Here is a 22,896-nt window from a genome sequence, read left to right on the forward strand (position 1 = left end):
CCAAATAATTGAGTTATTTTTACACACCGACCAGCATCTGGCCAATCCACCACCTTTCATGGTTTATTAAAAAAAGAAAATCATCGGGCCACCGAGCAAATGCCAGTATGCCCGATGGCCAGTCCAGCTATGGTCGTGCTATCAGTTAACCCTTCGTGCCTAGGGTTGCCGACCCCTGCTCTAGACTTTGTCGAACATTATATAATATAAAGACAACATGTAGTATATAAGTGACCAAGCAGTATTGGGGTAAAAGTTATTGAATAATCTTGAAATAAAATGACAAAATTTTGAAGGATCAAAATATTCCAAGAGCTCAACTTACTTCATCTAAACATGTTTCAATCGGGTTTTATGAACACAAAATGCACAGGTTTATTGAATATGAATAACTTGTGTAAATTTAACTCAGTTGTTTAAGTTTTCGCCAAAGCAAAACATTTGTGTGCAACCAATGTCCACTATTGAATTAAATAAATCCAACATGGACTTTTTTTGGTGTATTTGAGGGTGGTGTAGGCCATGCATGAGGACAGTGTTAAGGTTAGGTAGGAGAAATGTGTTCAAGGTAAGGGTGGGGTTACGTCCGGGATCATCATTGTTGTTGTGGTGATGGACAGGCTGAGAGGTAAGGTCAGGCAGAAGTCTCCATGGTTTATGGAGAAATAATCTGTAATCTGTAATATTCCTTCTTCTCCTTCCCCTTATCCCAACCAGTTATAGCAGTTGGCTGCCCTCCTGCAGTCTCGTTCTCCAGGAGGTTTCTTACTCCTAGAAGGAGATTTTTTTCCCCCCACTGCCACAAACTGCTTCCTGCTTGGGTTTTTTTCTGTATTATTGTAGGGTCTTTACCTTACTATATAAAGTGCTTTGAACAACTGTTATTGGGATTTGACACTAGGTAAATTAAGTTGAATTAAACTGAATCAAATAGTGAGAGTAGAGAATAGGTGCAAGAGAGCCTGGACAGGTGGGGGTATGCTCTGGAGAGAAGAGGAATAAAAGTCAGTAGAAGCAATACAGAATACATGTTATGTGTGTTAATGAGAGGGAGACAAGTGGAAAGGTGAACTTGCAAGGAATACAGGTAGTACTATTCTAATGTATATATTACTGACTTTAATGGTGGAAACTTTCCACTTTGTGTACAGGGAAATGAGGAGGGGATCATTCATGTCCAAAAAAGACTTAAACAATACAGGAGAAAGCATGAATCCAGGAGGGGCAAAGGTTGAGGACAGTGCAGCTCATAATTCTTAGGCTCTGAATTAAAATGATTATGAATGAATAACTGAAATGAAAACAATTAATTAAAATGTTTAAAGTACTTTGTTGTGGATAATCACCTGGACACTCAATTAAGTGTTTTTGATACAGAATACAGTTCAAAAAGGGTCAGATGATTTAGAGTAGGTCTGTTCTGGACAAAAATATATTGAAATAAATAATATATTGATAAATTGAAAATTAAAAGTTAGCCCTGGCATTTTAGCAAGGTGGTGCTGGCAGGAAATGGACCTAAACACAGGACTCAAGACTTAGATATTCAGCATTATTGATATGCTCTCAAATGCAATATGCCACAACTCCAGAAACTAGGAAATTCAGAGGAATACGTGGGACATTAAAAAAAAAAATAGCATGACTGTGAGTATAATGAGTTAAGGGCAGAGTGATGTTATATATATTAGAAATTATGCTGCCTTCACTTGAAAAACTATTTTTTTATGTTAATGAAAGTTTTTTCATCACTTTTTTGGCACACCTTGGTGCCAGTTGGTCCGTAACCTTTATAATTTACGGATAAGGAAAATATATATATTGAGCCACGAGTGTGTTAGTGCACTTTGCAAATGCCAGATTAGAAATCCAGCCGTGATACTTCCCTCTCATTAGATTATATTTTCTACAGTGGAGTTAAACTGTGCCAATAGGCGGGGACTTGAAAGCAAAAGTTAATCGCAGCATCTCCTTTTTCTTTTGTTTTCTTTCTCTTTCTGTTCACAAGTCACGAGCCACAGTTTAGTCTTTTGGTTTTTGATAAGAAGACATGTTATTCTTGTTCTTTTGAATGGATCTAACGGTTTTTGTTTTGCTGTCAGTCTGCAGTCACCAGTTTGTCTTGGAAGCTACACGTGAGTAAACATATTTTCATCTTTTTATAAAAAACCCCACCAAAGCACTTCATACACGTACATTTTATAAATACATGCCTCATCCAAACCCAAACACACACTTTCTCCGTGCTTAAGTTCTTTCTGTCTAGCGACTTTGTGTTAGAATCTTGCCCAGGAATATTTGGCATACAGGTGCAGGAAAGAATCGAAGCTCTAACCTTCTAATCAGTACATGACCCGCCTTACCTTTTGAGCTACAGCCTTCCCAATTTAAGTAACGCAATTAAAATTTCGTTGCTGTCACGGTCCTGGGCCATGTTGGCCCAGTATTCTTAGTTCTCATGTATCTTTGTATTCAGTTCCCTGTTTAGGCTCTGTTTCCTGAGTTGCCCTGTTGTGTTGTTCCCTGAGTGCTTTCCCTTTATGACTCTCACCCCCTGTGTGCCCCTCTGTGTATTCATGAGCCCTCGTCCCCTTTCGTGTTTATTCCGTGTCTCCCCTGGCCGTTATGTTGGTGTTCTACTCGTGCTCTCTCTCCTCCTGTCTGTACCTCTGTACTTCCTGTTTCGCCTCGCCCGTCTCCCCGTCAGTGTTGTGTTCACTCCTGCCATGTCTCGTGATTATTATCAGTGTCACCTGTGTTCCCCATGTGCTCCCACTCCGCTCGTTAACCCTTGGTGTATTTATGTCTGCGTCTCCCTCAGTTCTGTGTCGCATTCTCCCTCATGTTGTGTGGATCTTCCTGTGTCTACCTGCGAGTGTTAGTTTACTTTTCCCACTTTAGTTTTGTATTTCCTATGTTCTGCCGTGCCAGCATTAAAGCTGTGTTTCTCGAGTTCATCCCCGTGTCTGTGAGTTTTGCATTTGGGTCCTCCTCCTGCTTGCCACACAGCGATCCATGACAGTTGCTTCTTAGTGTTTATTCATAACACTTAGCATGCATTTTTTTTTCTGATTCAGAGTTCATACATAAACATTAAATTTAATCACACATACATATAGCAAGAGAGAGAGAGAGAGGGGGGGTGAAGCAGTCATAGCAATTACCAGAGAAGCAAACATCTAAAAAAAATTTGCCAGTTTCTGAAAAATGTTAATGATTTTATTGACAATGTATAGTGTAAGTGTATCCCTTTGTCAAATCCGTATCTCAGTGTTATGTTTCCGGTTTTGTGTTGATAGTCTGTGTCTGGTTTTGCGTCCCTTGTCTCGTTAGCTCTGTGTCATGGTCTTCCTCATTCTGTGCTGTGTGTTCTGTTTGTCTGCCAGCCTGTTTAGGTATTTTGTATTTTCACTTTAGTATTTTTGTTGTGTCAGCAATAAAACAGTTTTGACTGCACTTTTGCCTGCCGTGAGTCTGCACTTTTGGGTCCACCATTCCTGCCTGCACACAGTAAATTTGACTCCTCACCCATCTTGTTCTTAAGTTTGATGTAGATTGTTGGCCAAAAATGTGTCCAATCCTAATGTAACATTTGTTTTTTTTTACTTTTTTAACAGAACCTCAGATTATTTGCTCTTCTGAGCCAGTACAAGCAGTATACAGTGAACATGTCCTCCTGCAGTGCTACCTTAAGCCCCCACTGAACGCAGCATCTGAGACAGTAAAGTGGACTTGTGGGAATGACGTTGTAATCCTTTGTCAAAATGGAAAATATAATCCTGGAGCACAGAGAGAGCATTTTGAAGCACGGACTGCTCTCTCCCAGGAGGCGTTAACCAAAGGAAATCTGTCACTGATGCTGACCTCACTAAAACTCACTGACACCGGGAGATACAAATGCTCCTTTATCACTGATAATGTGGAGAAAAGTTGTTATGTTAACCTCACTGTTGGTTAGTATGTGGTGCAAATATTAAAATTACCCAAACTTTGAACTATGACTATTGAGGAAACTGATATAAACTGTCTGAGTATTTTCTTTCAGTTCATTTTGATGTGGTCCGCCTATTGAAAGGTCATAATTTGTGGTTATCAGTCCCATACATTTCACCTCTTCTACCTTATAGCAGAGTCAGTGCAGTTGTGGCCAGTGCCTTAAGGCTGCTATCATCACTATAATTCTGTAATAAACAGAGAGCAAATGAGATTTGGCAGACATGTAGCTGCGATGAGAAGAAGAGCATGTAAAATCTCCTGGCAGTATCTTTGTAGCAAGCTGTCTAAATTACATCTTAAGACTGCTTTAGGTCATAAAGTTGATATTTTTGTGTCACTAAAAATGTAATGAGAACAGAAATGCACATTTTTTGATGAAAATTAAGTTCAAAAGGCAGGTTTCAAGTTCTCTGTCAACTTTGAGAGTCTCAGTGATTTTCTTACTATCCAATCTGAATCAGTCTAAATGTTTTAAACTCACTGTATTTATTGACCTACTTGCTTTAGACATATTATTAAGCTACTGTATTTTATGTGCTATTCTTTAGCGTATTTTTTTTAATCTAGAATTGGCTGCTGCTCATTTAATTATTCACAACCATTGCTAAATTAAATCTTAATGAGTCTGATTTTTAAATGTTATTTTTCAGTCTGTGCTTTGAGTGAAAGCACATGCTTAAATTTCTGTTCACTCCATGCTGTAGGTTTATTTATTGTATTGTATTGTTTTGGCTAGTACATTTTATATCTGTACATTTTATTCCACTTCATCCATCATTTGATTGAATGTTTGTTTTGCAGGAGAGTCTGATGTGATTGGCTCAGATGAACCAGTGAAAGCAAATGTCGGTGAGGACGTCATTCTGCCATGTCACCTGGAACCCCCATTTAATGTGTCGACTCTCACAGTGGAGTGGAGACGCAATAAAACTTATGTGCATGTTTATCGAAGTATGAAACATGATCCAAATCAGCAGAACAGTCACTTTATAAACAGAACATATCTCTTCTGTGATGAAATCGGGAAAGGCAACATTTCCTTATTGCTGAGAAATGTGAGCAAAGAAGATGAAGGGCTGTATATCTGCTATGTTCCCAAACTTCATAGTCAAGTCAGAAAGGGGAACATTACACTAAAAGTTGGTAAGCACAGCTGATGTAATGCATATTCAAAATATTTTTTTAAAAATATATTTTTTTCTGCATTTTAACAAAATTAAAATACTTTTCAACAGATGCAGCAAAACATGATACAAAACAGTTTAATGGATCAAGTAAGTAAATATTTGTTGCTTAATGAGATATCACCAGCACAGTTAGCTTCTTTGTTCCCTGTGATGTCTGTTCAGATACAATGTAAATAAAACAAATGACACAGTTGTTTGTGTTTAACAACTGTGTCTGTAACAATTATGTTATTGTTACTCTGTTCATGTTGGGTCTGCGCTTCCACAGGCTGGTTTAGAAACTTATTCTCGTTAACAAAGGAAACAAGACAATCAGCGATCTATCAATTTTACTTGCTAGCAAGGGAAGCCCCTGTTGGTGTCTCAGGAAAGCGCTCTGAATCCAACCACAGACGACCTCGACTCTGGCCTCCCTTTTATTGAAAACAGTTACAGTACACACAAGCACCTCCCATTGTAAAATCCCCCTATGGTCACAAAAGACAAGGCACTATGTGTGTATGTGTGTGCACATATAAGCATGTGTGTGTGTGCATGTATGTATGTGCGAGAATGTGTGTTTGTGTTTGGGGGTGCCTTTGTGTGACCTCCTGCCCACAAAAGGGTCATAAAAGCAGGAAGCTTACTACACAAGAAAACAGGACCTTCAGATAGGATGTCCCTATAATAAAACACTTCGGCCTCCCCCACCAACAAACTGGTTGGAGAGGTGGTCAAAGACAAAGGAATGTCTTTGATCCTGCTGCTTAAACTAAGACTTACAAATTTAAGCAACACAATGACAACGTTTAACAATTTGATTCCAACAGTTCACACAAGCAGGAGAAGCAGGTGTGGAAAATTGATGGTTGAGTGTTGTTTTGGAAGTCTATGGTTAAAAAAAACAAAGAAATGTAACATATTTATTCTGGGGTTTTTTCAGTTAATAATAATAGCACTAAAAACACTGATGGTGCTGATGACACTACTGTCATCACTGCTGTCATCACTGCTGTCTGCACTGCTGTCTTCCCTGCTGTCATCATTGCTTTCATTGCTTGGTACATCTGGAAATGTTGGCAAAACCGTAAGTCACAGTTTTCTTCTCTTTTAATTTTCATTTAAAAAAAAGTCCTACAATGATGTCCTAAAATTGTATTTATATAGCACCTTTCTAGACAAAAGGTCACAAGGTGCTTCATACAGAGATAACAATGCATAAAACAAAAACAGAAAAAAGTTATCCAAAGGCAATTCTAAAAAGATGTGTTTTTGGTTGTTAAAAGAGACTACTGAATCCAAAGATCTTAAGCTCAGTGGGAGTTCCATAGTCTGGGGCTCATAGTGGCAAAATGTCAGGGCTCTGTGTGCGGGCAGGTGGAAATGTGGATCCAAATGCAGGACTCCGAGACAAAACGTAACTCAAAACCACAGCTTTTATTGCTGGCATGAAACAAAAACCAACCCATGAAACCAAGCAGGAACACACAGGCAGGATCTGCGGGTACAACACAACACCAAGCACAGGAAAACACAGGGCTTATATACACAGGGTAGTAACGAGGGAATCGGCAACAGGCGGGAGACACAGCTGGGAGAGATCAGGGCTAATGAGACAGAGGGAACAAAGCGGCACACACTAACATAAGACAAAGACTTTCACAATAAAACAGGAAACATGAATCACAACTCAGAGCCACAGACTCAACACAGAGACAGAAAATGACACATGGAACTGAACTATACATGAAACCACAATTCCTAAAACATGGATAACAGAAACATGAAACTCTAATAATAATCATCATCATCACAATCACAACAAGAGAACAAGAAAACAATCCATGATGCAAAATTAAACCAAAACATAATAAACTCAAAATACTGGGTCCAACGGACCCAGAACCGTGACACAAAAGCTCTGTCTCCCTTAGTCCTCAGCCTTGTATGACCTCAGGGACCTGCTAAGGACATAGGGCTGTGGAAGTTCAATGAACATCATGAACATCCAATGTGAGAGCGGAATCAAAAGTTACCCCTAGGTTCCTGATAGACGGTTTCACAAATAGTGATGGTAAATTTGATTCTTTTTACTGAATCGAGTTTTAATGAGTCACTCACCAAAGTGAATCGGATTTTTTGAATCATTTGATTCACTGAGTCAGTTGACCAGAGAGTGCAAAAAATTTACATTTTCATGTATATCCTACTGCTAAGATGAGTGATTCTAAAAGAAAACAACTATTTTATAGAGCAAAAAACAGCAAAAACATTTCTAAAATTAAGCAATTTCCTATCAAAATTGCTTAATAAACATTTATTTTGTTTATTTTTATTTTATTAGTATTTTCCTTAAATGTGTCAAATATATATTTTCTCATCTAAATGTCCACTGAGCTGTGAGCCAGGGGGCGGTAATGCGCCTTAACATTGGTTGCCAACCAAGAAGAAGAAGAAGCTGTGAGCCAGGAGGGAGGGGGTGAGTGAGTGAGTGATTCGTTCGCTCTATGATTCAGCACAGGAGGGAGGGGGTGAGCGAGTCCTGAGTCACAAACCTGCTTAAAAAGTGTGTTAAAAGGTGATTGCCTTCTAGACCTAATAACCACACTGGGCCAGCCTTAGTACAAACAAACACAGTCAAGCATTTGCAATGAGTCTTTTACAGCGCTGTTGAAGAATTTTGGCCCGCCCATTTTTACAGCAATTGCAGAATTGTTGTGATTCAGCAACATTGGAGAGTTTTAGAACATGAACTAGTGATGGGAATTTTGGCTCTTTTTAGAGAACTGGCTCCTTTGGCTAGACCAGGGGTCGGCAACCTGTGGCTCCGGAGCCGCATGCGGCTCTTTTGTCCTTATATTGCGGCTCTGCGTGGTTTGGGAAAATAAATTAGAAGTATTTAGCTGAAGTGTATGTTATTTGTGTTTAGTTCTTTTTTTAAACTTGTAGTTAGAAATGACTGAAAGATTAATTGGCTCTGTTTTGAGTTTTGTTCAAAAAAGAATGACTTCATATAGGGAAAAATATATATCACATATGCAGGACACCTTGAACTAGTTTTTTAATTAAGCAGCAAGGCAGAACAAAGTCGAGGCTGTATCAAGACGCGAGGACTAAACCCCAATTCAACCAGATCCAGAACTGATCCGGAATTAAAACAGGACTACAACAGTTCAAAATCAGGACTACTGAGGACTTAACCAAGACAGAACCAGAATCAGAACTAGATGATAGTAGCACTAAAAATCATCATAGACCTGCACTACACTTAATTTTTAATTCTACCAAAGTACAATATTTAGATTGAGAAAAGTTTATATAATTATTCAGCCTTGTTGTGCAAACAAGCCTGCATAACTTAATAAATACAGAATTTGAAAAATAACAAGCCTAAAAAGAAACACTAGGTACGAGATACATGAGGACCTATGATACGGTGATACTTTTGGCAAACGACCATTTGACTAACATGTGTGTCTCACCTGCTCTTGTTCCATCTCTGTTCTGTCCTCATTCTCCATCTCCCTCTCTGTTCCTCTCTGTTCCTCTCTCTCCCTCTTTGTGCTGACAATCATCAAATATACAGATATTTACAAACTCTTCAGATCAAAACACAAACACTTTTTTAATTGTAACATCAAATCAGACTAAATGTTTATTTTTTTTAGATTGATAAATATAAAAAACATATTTGTTAACTTTAAGAGTAAAGAGAGAAACTATCTGTATTTCTTAATTGCAAATGGCACCAAATTGTATTCAAAACTGAGCCACACTTATGGAGCTCCACAGTTCTTTTCCTGGTGTTTTGTTTGACATCTCTTGATTTTCCCATGTCACAGAAACAGGCTCTGTGTTTTGCCTTATATGCGTCCACAGCTGTGCCACCAGTTTACTCACATGGACTTTACTAACCTATCAGAAGCTTCTTCAGCTCAGAATGGAATCGTCTGGAGTTTTCTTATTAATTAACAATAAACTTAGTGTACATGCACTCCTAAATTTGATCAAAGTGATAATAAATAGACAGCTCTGTCTCTCTTTATTCTGACATTTAACTAATTCAAAAGATATTTCAATATTTATCTAAAACAAAAGTTTACTCTAAATTGATGTTGTACAGTAAAAATGTTTTATGTTTTCTCCCTAAAGTGTAAATATCTGGTTACAAATGTGAATATCCTGCTGTGTACTGAAATCCCTCTTGTTTTGCCTAGAAATATACTGAACAACATACAAAGCATAATATATAAAATAACATTTACCTGAGTTTTTTCTTTGAAAGAAGCCTCTAATGTCCATTCTTATATTTCAGTACATAACTGAAACCGATTTAGTCGGGGAGGGTAAGAACTGAAAATATGAAATAAACACACATAAGCTAAGACTCTCTAAAAAATAGCATTTGTTCGGCTTTTCATTTCACCATTTGTTGATTCACTTGAAGAGCAAGTAACATAATATTGGTCAAGTGATCAGTTTGATATCAATCTTTCGTGATGCACCGTCATATTTACATTATTTGTACAGTACGAATGATTTGCTTTAGTACCTGCTCAAACTTAAGCTCTCCTTAGTATGGCTGGTTCCGTTTCTCCAACAGCGCACTCACAGGCAGCAGCTGCCCCGCCCTCTCGCTCAGTCACTTAGTGCCTGAGCTCAGATCATACCAATATCAGGGGGGATTCACGCACAGTCGTAAATTCCCACAGTGTGCATAGTGCACACTGAAAAAAATAATCAGTGGGATAAACATAAAAAAATTATTGTAATCGGTTGCACGAAATTAAGTTGTTGTTATATAATATATAATCTAATATATAATTGAGTGTTCAATAAATAAAACTAAATTAAGGCTGATCTTACTGTATGTACTGTACACTTTCTCTTCAATCAAAGAATTAAGAAAAACATTTTTGTACAATGACCTGTATTTTTCAAAATACTACACAGTTGTAACAATGGACTTTCAATTCAGGCTTCCAAAATATACATTAGTCATATTTGTACAATGCATCTCTTGAAAAACATTCCACAACATTCCTCAAAGTTATCTGCTGTAACCTGAATTCAACATTGTGGGGCCTTATGACATCGCGCTTATGTAAAAAATAGTTTTTTAAATGTAAGAGCCATAAGGTAATATGGCAACAGGGGTGTAATTATTAAAATGACACAAAGAAGAGACTTAAAATAACATTATAACCCACAGGCACACAACCAAGAGACCTAAACTGATTAGTATTGGCTTGCTTCTATCACTAAACATCACAATCACTAATACTAGACGATGCAATCTGTTTGTAGTGGTGCACCTTGGGAAAAAAAATTGCAAACTGGTGAAATTGGTGCAAGGCACCATTTCCATTGAGAAAAATGGACATTTAAAGTTTGAATTTTTTTTTAAAAGAGCCATGGCTTGAAAAGTGAAAACTGCAGTAATAAAGGCCCCAAGTTGAAAAGTGCCAGAAAAATAAGTTTCACTATGTACTGCAGCTTTACCAGTGCTGGCTTAAAAGAAAGGATGGTACATATTCGAAGAGGTAAACATGTTGTTCCCACATCATAACTGGAAAACTGTTCAATCGTACAGTCTGGTCCTGAAAACCTGGGCCTTCTTTGAAAGGCTGTTCCTTTTGAGCTCCATAACCAGTTTCTATAATACCTCGAAGGTATACTTCTCCGGTGGGTAGGTGAGGTTCAAAGTGTACATTAGTCCAAACAGCATTGCAGCTGCTAGGGTATAGTTATCCAAATCCTGCCAGACTCTCTGGCCTTCAAGGACTATCCCGATGTCCTCAGGGCTGCCATTGGCATCTCTTGACTTTATGATGTAAATTCCCATGGTTGTTTCCTTATTAGATCGTTGGATAATGGCTTCATCTGTGGCCTAGAAAATGCAGAATTCCAAAATTTAATTAAACAGAACACTGGTCAAAGAACATTATACCAAATCTTATTTTAATCTGTGTCACTATTCCAAAAAATGTTAACATTAACACATTAGGTGAAAAAAAATGGATTCATTAAAGCATGTGATTTGAGTCCTCAGAATGCTCAAAAAGGTAATGCATGAAGTGAAATCTCCATGCAAAGAAGCAGAATACTGTCAGAGCATAGAGAGGTGTTCAACTATGAACTCCACACATAGTTCTAATGCAGGTAAAAGAAGAAAAAAAACCGCACCCATGGTAAATTGTGAAAATCCCAGGTGATTTTCAACATACTCCTGGCATAGAGTGACAAGCAGCATTTTGTTAAAATTATTATTTTCCCTAAAGTGTATACACAAATTAATTTTCTTCTTACCTGGGCCGTGGGCTCCAGAATGTTCTGACGTCTTCTTCCTATTTTTCCTCCTCGCCTTTTGAAGACCTTTATTAGTTTGTCAGAGAGCACATCTATCTGCGAGAGTAATCTGGACTGCAGTGGCATGGTGATAATGCGCTTAAACTCTGCATTTATCTAAAAAGAGAAGTTGTCACATAAAAATGCTGTCAAAATCTCAAATCTCACAAGGTTACATCCACACAAAGTTGTTATTTTTTGTCATATAACTATTTATTAGCTATGAGTCCCATGTTGCTGAGCAGTTCCATAGTTGCCCTTACTTCCATACCACCCAAAGCCTGTTTGCAACCACAGCAGTTGCCTCCTTCTGGCCATTTTGCAGTTCTGCCAAATGACCCAGAAACTACATCTATTATTGTCATATACACATCAAGGTCTTTCATTAATACTTAGTTAAATTAGTTAATTTGACTTTTCCAGAAAACTTACCTTACAGAATGTGAGATAACATATGCAAATCTTCACTAGTAAATAAAATAATGTTATTAAAACCTTAACTGTAACACCTCTACGTAACAGCGCTAGAGAATTGTTCTGAAGCAACACCAATCTGCCCTTCAGCAGGGATAAGCACCATATATCGATACAGAAAAAATACATTTAACATATTTATATTGTCTTTATTTTTATCTCTTTAAGCCCTCCTCTCAGTCTCTCTATAAATCAGTTAAAATAATTTGTTGGGTTTTTGTGTGTCTTTAACATGTTATCAGTACATTTCATTCACTGCCCCAGAACATGAAATAAAGCCCCACGTCATGCACTTCCTCTCCTAATGAGTACTGCATAGGTGTCATGCCCTAAATAAACCGACTTTAGTGGAGACCCCCAGTTAACTAAATGGACACAAGTTTGTTAGTCTGTATTCACTGAGAAAAAACAAGCGAATGTGACTGGGCACACACTGAAAAAAAGCTAATGCACATAATATTGTCCCGCAGCTTAAGCTAGCATTATCGTTAGTTAACTTAAGGAATGACTTGTTTTTTACATTATGTTGCTCAACAGCAATTCATGAGGAAAAACTTCCCCATCTAATGGATGTTCTCTTCGTTTCCTCTCAAACATGTAGTTTTCAGTTTACCTCGACAAAGTAAAGCTCAGCACCAAACGTAAACGAAGCGAAGACAAAAATGGCGGACCGCCACAGTGAATTTTCCCTCGCAGAACACACCCGGGGGGTGGGGTTTCAACAGAAAACATAACTATTTTCTGTTATTTTGATATGACTGGTTTTAAAAGACTGAACATCCTTCTAAAACAAGTGAAAGGCGTGAGACTTAATTATGTTTAGACCAAAAAGATAAATGATTCATGTTGGATATATTTACTGTATTTTTACTAATTTAACGACCTCATCATTGCATTAGTCGCTTTATGCTATAGCATTACGCTTACATTAGCTTGAAGCTCAAGGTCATCATTTTATTTAATTTCTTTTTCTGGGCTTACAAACAGGACACACAACATTTAGATAACCGTTACACTGAATCTTGGGTCTGTGTTGAGTCTTCCAGCTGCTGACTACAGAAGCTAGATTGACCTTTCAGCATGTTTATAGCGGCTGTGGCTATGTGCTGGTAATGTTACCGTGTGTGAGCAGTCACATTGGCAGCAGACATGTTTCAACAAACTAGTCATATCCCGGCCCTACATTAGCTTGTTTAATGGTTAAGACACTGCAGGTACCACCACTTACTACAGACACCGATGCAAGTTTGTAATAGTCTGTTAATTTAGACTGAAAGAATATACAAACAATATTAACTCACATTATATATGTTAATTACTAATTTGCTTATCGCATAATTTCAGTTACCATTAGCTAACTGGAGCCTAACATTAGCCTTTCATGGTTTTCGATAAACAGCCCACATACCTGTAAAATAACAACACCCCAGTAAAAGTCCACATATATAAAGGGTCTACACTCTTTCTCACTGGTGTGTTAGCTTTAAAATCTTATTTACCTTCAAGTGTAAAACTCCAGATGGTAGTAGATTTTCCAAAGCGAGAGACAAAAATGGCGGACAGTGCAGCCGATTTTTCCTTTCCAGGGGGCGGAGCTTGAGGATAAAACACGACTAACTTGTTTCTTTTCAACATGATTTGTTCTAAAAGAATGAATATTCTTAAAAAATATGTGAAAATTAAAAGACAAAAATATGTTTAGATGTGAAATTTAAATTAGTCATGATGGATATATGAAGTAATTCTATGCAAATTCAACAACCACCCTATTGCATTTTTTTCAGTGTATGTGCTTCGAATATTGTGTGTACTTTTAGTTTTATACAGTTGTCAGCCAGGCATCTAACTATAAAAAAATTACACTCCTAAAGACCCCGGGCTTCTGACAAAACAACCCGGGCTTAAGCCCAGTAAGCCACCCCCACGCTCCGCCCCTGCTGTACGCATACAGCCGGCTGTAGTTTTTCAGCTCACAGCCCGACAACACAAGAGCAGAGAGAGCACAGACTTTTAAGGCGGCTAGGCGTGATTGCGGGTGCCGCTCAGGTGCGTCCTCCTCCCCTGCAGCGGCGCTGCAGACCACACCCCGCCACACACATTAACCAGGTAAAATACATATTTAGGCAGAATTTTGCAAATATCTATTTTCCATTTTTAAGCAACATAGTGCTTTTTTTCCCAATTATTTTTTTAAAAGTCAGATCAAGGCGCTAAAAGCCCAAAGGCGATATAAGGGTGGCGGCTCACAACAGTTTTTCTTTGCTACATGGATCATTGTAGTTCAGCTGGGTGTCTTTCCTTTTGTTATATTTCTTTAAGAGTTCAAAATGTGTTAATTACATAAATAAAATGTAATTTTCTCTGTAGCACTTCATGGATTTCATAAGCAACACACCTTAGTTGTTCACACAAAGCATACAGGTAAAAAAAAACAATATATATACAGTGTTATCTTCATTTTAGATGTCAAAAAGTATTTGTGGCTCCCAGTGTTTTCTTTTGCGTGGAAACCGGGTCCAAATGGCTCTTTGGGTGTTAAAGGTTGCAGATCCCTGGGCTAGGCTCAATGGAAAGAGCTGGCTCTTCAGGTTGTTGTTTTTTTGTTTTTTTTTTGCTTCAATTCATTTATTATTAACAATATAAAATTACACACAAAATGAATTACTACTGTATAACAAATGTTTTATTCATGTGTTTACGATGTAAATATGCTTTTTATTTATACTCCACATAAAATGTAAAAAAAAAATTATAAAATACAAAAAAAAGATTTACTATTCAACTTTTAACTATTTACATTTTCAGCTTTTTCCTTTTATACAAATTTAAAGTGAAACAACAACAGAAAACGCTGCCAACCACAACACAATAAAATATAGATTAAAATATGCAAAACAAAAAGAACATACACACTGTCTGTCATATAGGCCTGGGATGATTTTTTGGAAGTGTTTTCTGTCTGGGATTGCATGCACAAGATTCAGTGCATGAATAAAGTGTTACACCCCGGCCTAGGCAACCGGGGTGCAACGTAGAAAAGCAAAGATAAGGAAAATAAAACTACAAAGAAAAACACTAAGGCTCTCCACCAAGATCCCAAAAAGTGTCTCAAAACGAATTTATTTACATCAAAACACAAAACGTCAAACTATTTACAACAGGGGGGAAGATCGCGACCATGACATACTGAAACACAAGGCTTAAATACATAGAAGGAGCAATCAGGGAATGGACCACAGGAGGGAAACACAGCTGGGGCAAATTAGAACTGACGAGACAAGGAAACGTAAACTGAACACACTAAGATGACACAGACTTTCAAAGTAAAGTAGGAAACACATAACAGTCACGCAAAAACAACACATTACCAACGCCAAATCGTAACATACCCGGAGGAGCACCTAGACACTCAAATCCCCACACAATTACGGCCACAGTCGTAACACCCCCTTACCCAAGAATTAACATTAACCCCAAAATGTTTAATTCAAGGAGACAGTGCTCTAGACAGGGTGTCAGCCAATACGTTAACCTTCCCTTTCTTGTAGCTGATCTCCAAGTTAAAATCTTGCAACAACAAGGACCAGCGCATAAGTCTTTGATTGGAGTTGCACATTCGGGAAAGGAACACCAGTGGGTTGTGACCGGTAAACACCTGCACAGGCAGCACACTTGACCCAGCATAGACCTAACATACCCCCCACCCAAAAAATCAAACATTTAACACCAAGTGAAAAGTTTGATCCAGACAGACGAAGCCGATGAAGGCTGGAGCGGTCCCACTGACCCTCCAGCAGACGACGAAGGCTGGAGCAGTCCCACGGACCCTCCAGCGAAGGCGGATGAAGGCTGGAGCGGTCCCACGGACCCTCCAGCGACGACAAAGGCTGGGGCGGTCCCACGGACCCTCCCCTCAGCGAAGGCAGACGAAGCTGATGAAGGCTGGAGCGGTCCCACTGACCCTCCAGCAGACGACGAAGGCTGGAGCGGTCCCACGGACCCTCCAGCGAAGGCGGATGAAGGCTGGAGCGGTCCCACGGACCCTCCAGCGACGACAAAGGCTGGGGCGGTCCCACGGACCCTCCCCCCAGCGAAGGCGGATGAAGGCAGACGAAGCTGATGGAGGCTGGAGCGGTCCCACGGACCCTCCAGCAGACGACGAAGGCTGGTGCGGTCCCCCGGACCCTCCAGCAGAGGCGGATGAAGGCTGGACCGGCCCTCGGACCCTCCAGCGAAGACAGACGGCTGAAGCGGTCCCTCCCTCGGACCCTCCAGCGACGGCGGACGGCTGAAGCGGTCCCCGGGCCCTCCAGCGAAGACAGACGGAGGCCGAAGCGGCCCTCGGACCCTCCAGCGATTGGACGAGCCCCCATATGTTACACCCCGGCCTAGGCAACCGGGGTGCAACGTAGAAAAGCAAAGATAAGGAAAATAAAACTACAAAGAAAAACACTAAGGCTCTCCACCAAGATCCCAAAAAGTGTCTCAAAACGAATTTATTTACATCAAAACACAAAACGTCAAACTATTTACAACAGGGGGGAAGATCGCGACCATGACATACTGAAACACAAGGCTTAAATACATAGAAGGAGCAATCAGGGAATGGACCACAGGAGGGAAACACAGCTGGGGCAAATTAGAACTGACGAGACAAGGAAACGTAAACTGAACACACTAAGATGACACAGACTTTCAAAGTAAAGTAGGAAACACATAACAGTCACGCAAAAACAACACATTACCAACGCCAAATCGTAACATACCCGGAGGAGCACCTAGACACTCAAATCCCCACACAATTACGGCCACAGTCGTAACAAAAGTTTCTGAATTCTTTATCATCCACACCTGAAAATAGTTGGAAATTCAATTCAATTCAATTTTATTTATATAGCGCCAAATCACAACAAAAGTCACCTCAAGGCGCTTTGTATTGTACAGTAGATCCTACAATATTAGACCCAACAATCATATCACAAGCACTTTGGCGACAGTGGAAAGAAACTTCCGGCAGAACCAGGCACAGGGAGGGGCGGGGCCATCTGCTGCGACCGATTGGGGTGAGAGAAGGAAGACAGGATAAAAGACATGCTGTGGAAGAGAGACAGAGATTAATAACAGATATGATTCAATGCAGAGAGGTCTATTAATACATAGTGAGCGAGAAAGGTGACTAGAAAGGAAAAACTCAATGCTTCATGGGAATCCCCCGGCAGCCTACGTCTATTGCAGCATAACTAAGGGAGGATTCAGGGTCACCTAGTCCAGCCCTAACTATATGCTTTAGCAAAAAGGAAAGTTTTATGCCTAATCTTAAAAGTAGAGATAGTGTCTGTCTCCCGAATCCAAACTGGAAGCTGGTTCCACAGAAGAGGGGCCTGAAAACTGAAGGCTCTCCCTCCCATTCTACTTTTAATCAATCAATCAATCAGTCTTTATTTATAAAGCACTTTTCATACAAAAAATGTAGCACAAAGTGCTTTACATAGTTAAAAGCAGCCCACCCCACCCTCCAACTCACTCCCCACACTCTCATTAACATAAATGATGTGAATACACACATATCCCCCCCCCCACACACACACACGCGCGCACACTTAACACTTAACACAGACCGCAGCCTCCAGGCTGGGCACACAGCAGGAGGGAAGCAAAGGAGCCCCCCAGCTAGGCTGAGAGGACCCCCAGAGACCCAGCAGCCACGGTCGATCACAGCCCCGGTGCAGAGAGCCCCCTCCGAGGAAACACTGGAGATATGACACAATAGGCTATATACAGGGTAAAACGATAAAATAAATAAGAACGGGATACAATATAAATATAAATATAAATAGAGTAAGAAGATTAAAAAATGAATAAGAATAAAATCAATAAATATTAGGTAAAGCCTAAATTAATAATAAAATAACAGGATAGAATAAATAAGCATAAAATAAATAAATGCTAAGTAAAAGCTAAATTAAAAAGGTGGGTCTTGAGCCTGTTCTTAAAAACATGTACGTTCTCTGTGGCCCTGAGCTCCTCCGGCAGGCTGTTCCACAGACAAGGGCCATACCACTGAAAAGCTGCCTCTCCGTGAGTATGTGTCCTGACTTTAGGAGCAATCAAAAGGCCAGTACCAGAGGACCTCAGGGTCCGCGAGGGTTCATATGGTAAAAGCAGATCTGAGAGATAAGAAGGCCCAAGACCATTAAGACATTTAAAAACCAATAAAAGAACTTTAAAATCGATCCTGAAACACACGGGGAGCCAGTGCAGCGATTCTAAAACCGGTGTAATGTGGGCCCGCCCTCTGGTCTTCGTCAGCACACGAGCTGCCGAGTTTTGCAAAAGTTGTAAAGTTGAAATATTCTTTTTAGGAAGACCAGAGAGCAGGGCATTACAGTAATCAATGCGACTGGTAATAAAAGCATGCATCAGCATCTCCGTGTTGGCCCGAGAGAGAATAGGGCGGACTCTGGCTATATTTTTTAGATGATAAAATCCAATTTTAGTTACATGTTTAACATGTGGGATAAAACCAAGCTCAGAGTCAAAAATAACACCCAGGTTTTTCACTTGTAGCGAAGGACATAGTGAAAATGCCTCTAATTTAGACAAGAGTTTCTCTCTCTGAGCCTCGGGACCGACGATTAAAACTTCAGTTTTGTCCTGGTTAAGCTGTAGTTTTCTGCCATCCAAGATCTTATATCTAAAATACAGTTAAAAAGGGCATCCATTGGTCTGGTGTCATCAGGAGACACGGAGATGTACAGCTGCGTGTCATCAGCGTAACTGTTAAAGTTCACTCCATGCCTCCTGATGACACCGCCGAGAGGGAGCATATACAAATTAAAAAGTACAGGGCCTAGAACCGACCCTTGAGGCACACCACATGTCATTTTATGGATCTTAGAGGAGCATGTATCCATACTCACCATAAAAGTTCTGTCAGAGAGATAGGAAGTGAACCAGTTGTGTACAGCACCAGAGAGGCCCACCATGTGTTTCAGTCTGTTTAAAAGAACAGCGTGGTCTACTGTATCAAAGGCTGCACTTAGATCCAGTAGCACCAGGACTGAGAGCTTTTGGGCATCCCAGTTACATCTAAGATCATTTAAAACCTTTAGGAGATCCATCTCTGTGCTGTGGTTCACCCTAAATCCAGACTGGAATATCTCCAGGATCTGTCTATCATTTAGAAAATCATTAATCTGAGTAAAAACAAGTTTTTCTAAGATTTTACTTAAAAATGGTAAGTTGGATACAGGTCTGTAGTTATTAAAATCATTACAATCCAAATTGCTCTTCTTCAGAAGGGGCCTCACCACTGCCGTTTTAAAGGCAGCAGGGAAGACACCCAGCTGAAGAGAGCAATTCATCATGTATAAAAGCTCAGCCTCAAAAAATCCATAAAGTGTTTTAAAGAGTGAAGAAGGAATTGGATCTAAAAGACATGTGGTGGATCTCACTGTGGAGAAAACTTTCTGAAGGTTCTCAGCATTAACCAGGACAAAGCTGTCCAGTGTCTCCTCAGGTACAATCGAGCCCTCAGATGTGTTTACAAACATATCGCGATTAGATAAAATATCAGATCTGATGGCGCTGATCTTTCCCCTGAAGTGGTCTGCAAACTGCTCACAGAGCGAGTCTGTGGGGGTTCTTTGGGAGCTTTTAAAATCAGGGTTAAATAAATGATCTATGGTGGAAAAGAGGACCTTGGGATTATTTTTGTTATTACTGATTATTTTGGCGAAGTATGAATTTCTTGAATTCCTTAATGTATTATTGTACATTTTAAGTTGCGCGCAAAATATTTGATGGTTGATAGTATTTTTATTTTTCCTCCATCTCCTTTCTGCTGCCCTGCAATTTCTTTTGAGTTTTTTGACTTATTCGTTTCTCCAGGGTGATACATGTTTTACGTTAATCTTTTGGTGGTGAGTGGAGCAACGGAGTCAAGGCTTTTCTTCAGTTTGCTGTTGAAATGATTAAAAATCAAATCGCAGGGTGCAGGTAAAATCACAGGGGGGCATTCGTCTAAAACCCTGGTAAAATTTGCAGCCACTTCAGAGGTTAGATAGCGCCTCCTCACAGTTCGCACCGAGGTCTCCCGCTGAATAAAACCGGTGATGTTAAAAAACACACAGTAGTGGTCAGAGACAGCCAAGTCAACAACAGAGGACACGCTGGTGGACAGCCTAAATACTCTAGGAACAACAAGTAGGCCTGCAGTGCAATAGTGAAGTGCTCTAATAGGGTGATATGGTACTACAAGGTCATTAAGATAAGATGGAGCCTGATTATTTAAGACCTTGTATGTGAGGAGCAGGATTTTGAATTCAATTCTGGATTTAACAGGAAGCCAATGAAGGGAAGCCAAAACAGGAGAAGTATGCTCTCTCTCTGTCAGTACTCTTGCTGCAGCATTTTGGATTAACTGAAGGCTTTTCAGGGAGTTTTTAGGACATCCTGATAATAATGAATTACAGTGTTTTGTGTTTTCTCTTAAAAAAATAAACTGTATTCTGGCTTATACGGACCCTCTTGTCCTGTTTATTTTGGGTTCGTTCTTGCAAGAGCTTTGGGCCTGAAAGTTGGCACGAGTAGTATAGAGGCTCTTTGCAGTTATTCGGTGGTTTCTACCCAATACATTTTACATGGCGCCATGGACCTCCTCTCTCTGGCTCAGAGGCAAAACGCCCAGGCAGTAAATGCTTTTAATTATGTATGATAAACATACTGTTAACGTGACTGGTCAAAGCAGTTTTTCTGTGGCCTTTGCACTGATGTTGGCTCACGTTTCTTCTTCTGCAGTTTTAATTTTTTTTTTTTTTTTTTTTTGCAAAGTGGTGTAAAGTTGAATGTAGATATGTAAAAGGAAAAGTACTTTCTTCTCAGTTATGCTGTATAAGTTTATGTAGTTATGATAATAATAATGATAGATATGCTACAGTTACAGTATGTTATAGTACTTTTTCACTTCAGATTCATTTTAGTAGGTTGATATATAGCAATAGAAATAGAAATGTTGGCCACAGTTCCTGTCATATAACATTTCAAAAATCTTGACCCACTATCAGTTTTCATTCTAACGTCCCTCAATGCAATCTGTAAACAATCAAGTAAAAAGTTCAATGAGGTAAATTTATTAAAATCACTTACAAGTTGGGTGGCAATAAACATAAATCAAACTGACATGAATACACCTGCTTGACAAAAGGTTTCTGATGTGAGACCTACAAGAGTCTTCTATTTACATGATCTTGATCATTCATTTAGGTCGAAAAAAAAAAGTTCAAATATAAGCCTGCTAAAAGAATATAAATATATGACATATCGTAAAACTGAAAGGTGTAGTGCTTGGTTACCGGAAATAGGTAAAAGCTGTTCAATGTGAATTTTATTGACCCTCTCCTCTCAGAGGCAAAAAAACCACCATCATGCATGTTGAATTAAACATACTAATAATTTCTCTTTTTAGTCTTAATTGCTTTCAATATCAGATATTTCTAGTTTACATAATCTAAGATGTGAGATTGTAAGCTACACCACATGTTGAGCAGTCTGCACAAAGAACATACAATGATAATGATCGATTTTGAGAGGCAAATAACCTGTTTTATGTTCCACAGGAAGACAAACTGGAGAGCAAAATGATCATCCAAACAATGAGCAAGTGGAACAGCAACAAGACATTCCGTTGAGAGAAGAGCAAGAACAGCCAAACCCTGACAACTTGTCCAACAGCTTGGTTTCATAGCAGAACATAAATTAATCTCAAATAAACTGTGTTGGTTTGTGGTCATGGACATTAATTTTTTGTTTTTCTTAAGTAAAAAACTATAAGGAAACTGTTAGGCTACGTCCACACGTACACAGGTATTTTTGAAAACGGAGATTTTCCGTTTTCATTTAAAAAAATAATCCCGTTCACACGTAAAGGCAGAAATGAAGGAAAACGCTGCTAGGAACATGCCAAAGCAGCAGGTGGCGCTATATTCCTAACCGTGTAGAAATGTTGGCCAATCAGAAGTCTAGAAGCCTCGGTGGGAAAAAGTAAACAAAGCTGGGGCATAGAAGCAGAACTGAGTCGTATGTGTGGAGGGACAGTAAATGCGTGTGTATATGTAAGCATTTAAACACTGCAGAGAGTACAATTAACAGTAACAGTATTCTAGAAATTAATTTCACCGAAACAATAACGTGGCGCACACTGTGACGTCAAAAAAGGCACACACCTTTGACGCTGCGTTTTCTCCGTTTTTCTCGTCCACACGTAAATGCAAAAACGGCGTTTTAGAAAATATCCACCCTGGCCGGAGTTTTTAAAAATCTCCGTTTTCAGTGACCAAAAACGCCGTTTACGTGTGGACGAAAGGTGCAAACGCATAGAAAAATCTGCTTTTTCAAAAATACCTGGGTACGTGTGGACATAGCCTTAGTTAGAGCATTCCTCTACTTCCCTACCATTGATTCATTAGTGCTGAATTCTCTCGCAGCTGCTCTATTCCCATGTTGTTGCAGTATAATAATGACTAACCTCATATTGTCGATGGATTATCTCAGTTGTTCTCCTGACTGAAGTTTGGTCTGTTTATAGCATCCTGCCATGCAATTGCATTTGTCCCTAACTACCAGAAACCCTCACGTTAACTTTTATCGAGTGGAAAAAAAGTTGGCGTTCATCCTTCAGCTTCACTGTGCTAATGTTATGCTAACATAGCTGTTTTGCTAGCGATCACGTAGGACATCATTATATACCAGCTAGTCCAACTTCAGCAACCCTACAAATGTCACTACTGTTTAGTTTTCTGTCTTCATTTATGTTGGAAGTGATAGTAGAGCTGTACGTTTTTAATGTTTTTAGAAATCTCTCAGTCAGAACATGCTATATCATATTTAGGTTTAAGCTAGCGAGCTAACTTCC

The 22,896-nt window shown here is 39.4% G+C and overlaps 1 protein-coding gene across 1 annotated transcript; it reads left to right on the forward strand.

The window, feature by feature from the left end:
* Positions 1 to 1,977: 1,977 nt before the first annotated feature.
* Positions 1,978 to 21,784, forward strand: LOC145421991 (butyrophilin subfamily 1 member A1-like). The gene is made up of 6 exons (XM_080293075.1): positions 1,978 to 2,135; positions 3,618 to 3,953; positions 4,798 to 5,139; positions 5,232 to 5,270; positions 6,106 to 6,249; positions 21,602 to 21,784. Exons 1-6 carry the CDS (start codon positions 2,072 to 2,074, stop codon positions 21,727 to 21,729), a joined length of 1,053 nt encoding a protein of 350 aa, XP_080149201.1. The 5' UTR covers positions 1,978 to 2,071; the 3' UTR covers positions 21,730 to 21,784.
* Positions 21,785 to 22,896: the final 1,112 nt, after the last annotated feature.

The sequence above is a fragment of the Astatotilapia calliptera genome, chromosome 3 (assembly GCF_964374335.1).
Source record: "Astatotilapia calliptera chromosome 3, fAstCal68.1, whole genome shotgun sequence".
NCBI classification, from domain to species: Eukaryota; Metazoa; Chordata; class Actinopteri; order Cichliformes; family Cichlidae; genus Astatotilapia; species Astatotilapia calliptera.

What these genes read in the sequence shown, in the direction of transcription:
- LOC145421991 (XM_080293075.1), top strand. Translation starts at nt 2,072, where the DNA reads ATGGATCTAACGGTTTTTGTTTTGCTGTCAGTCTGCAGTCACCAGTTT. An exon ending in GAACATTACACTAAAAGTTG is followed by an intron (nt 5,140 to 5,231) that starts GTAAGCACAGCT and finishes ACTTTTCAACAG; the next exon opens with ATGCAGCAAAACATGATACA. An exon ending in CTGGAAATGTTGGCAAAACC is followed by an intron (nt 6,250 to 21,601) that starts GTAAGTCACAGT and finishes TATGTTCCACAG; the next exon opens with GAAGACAAACTGGAGAGCAA.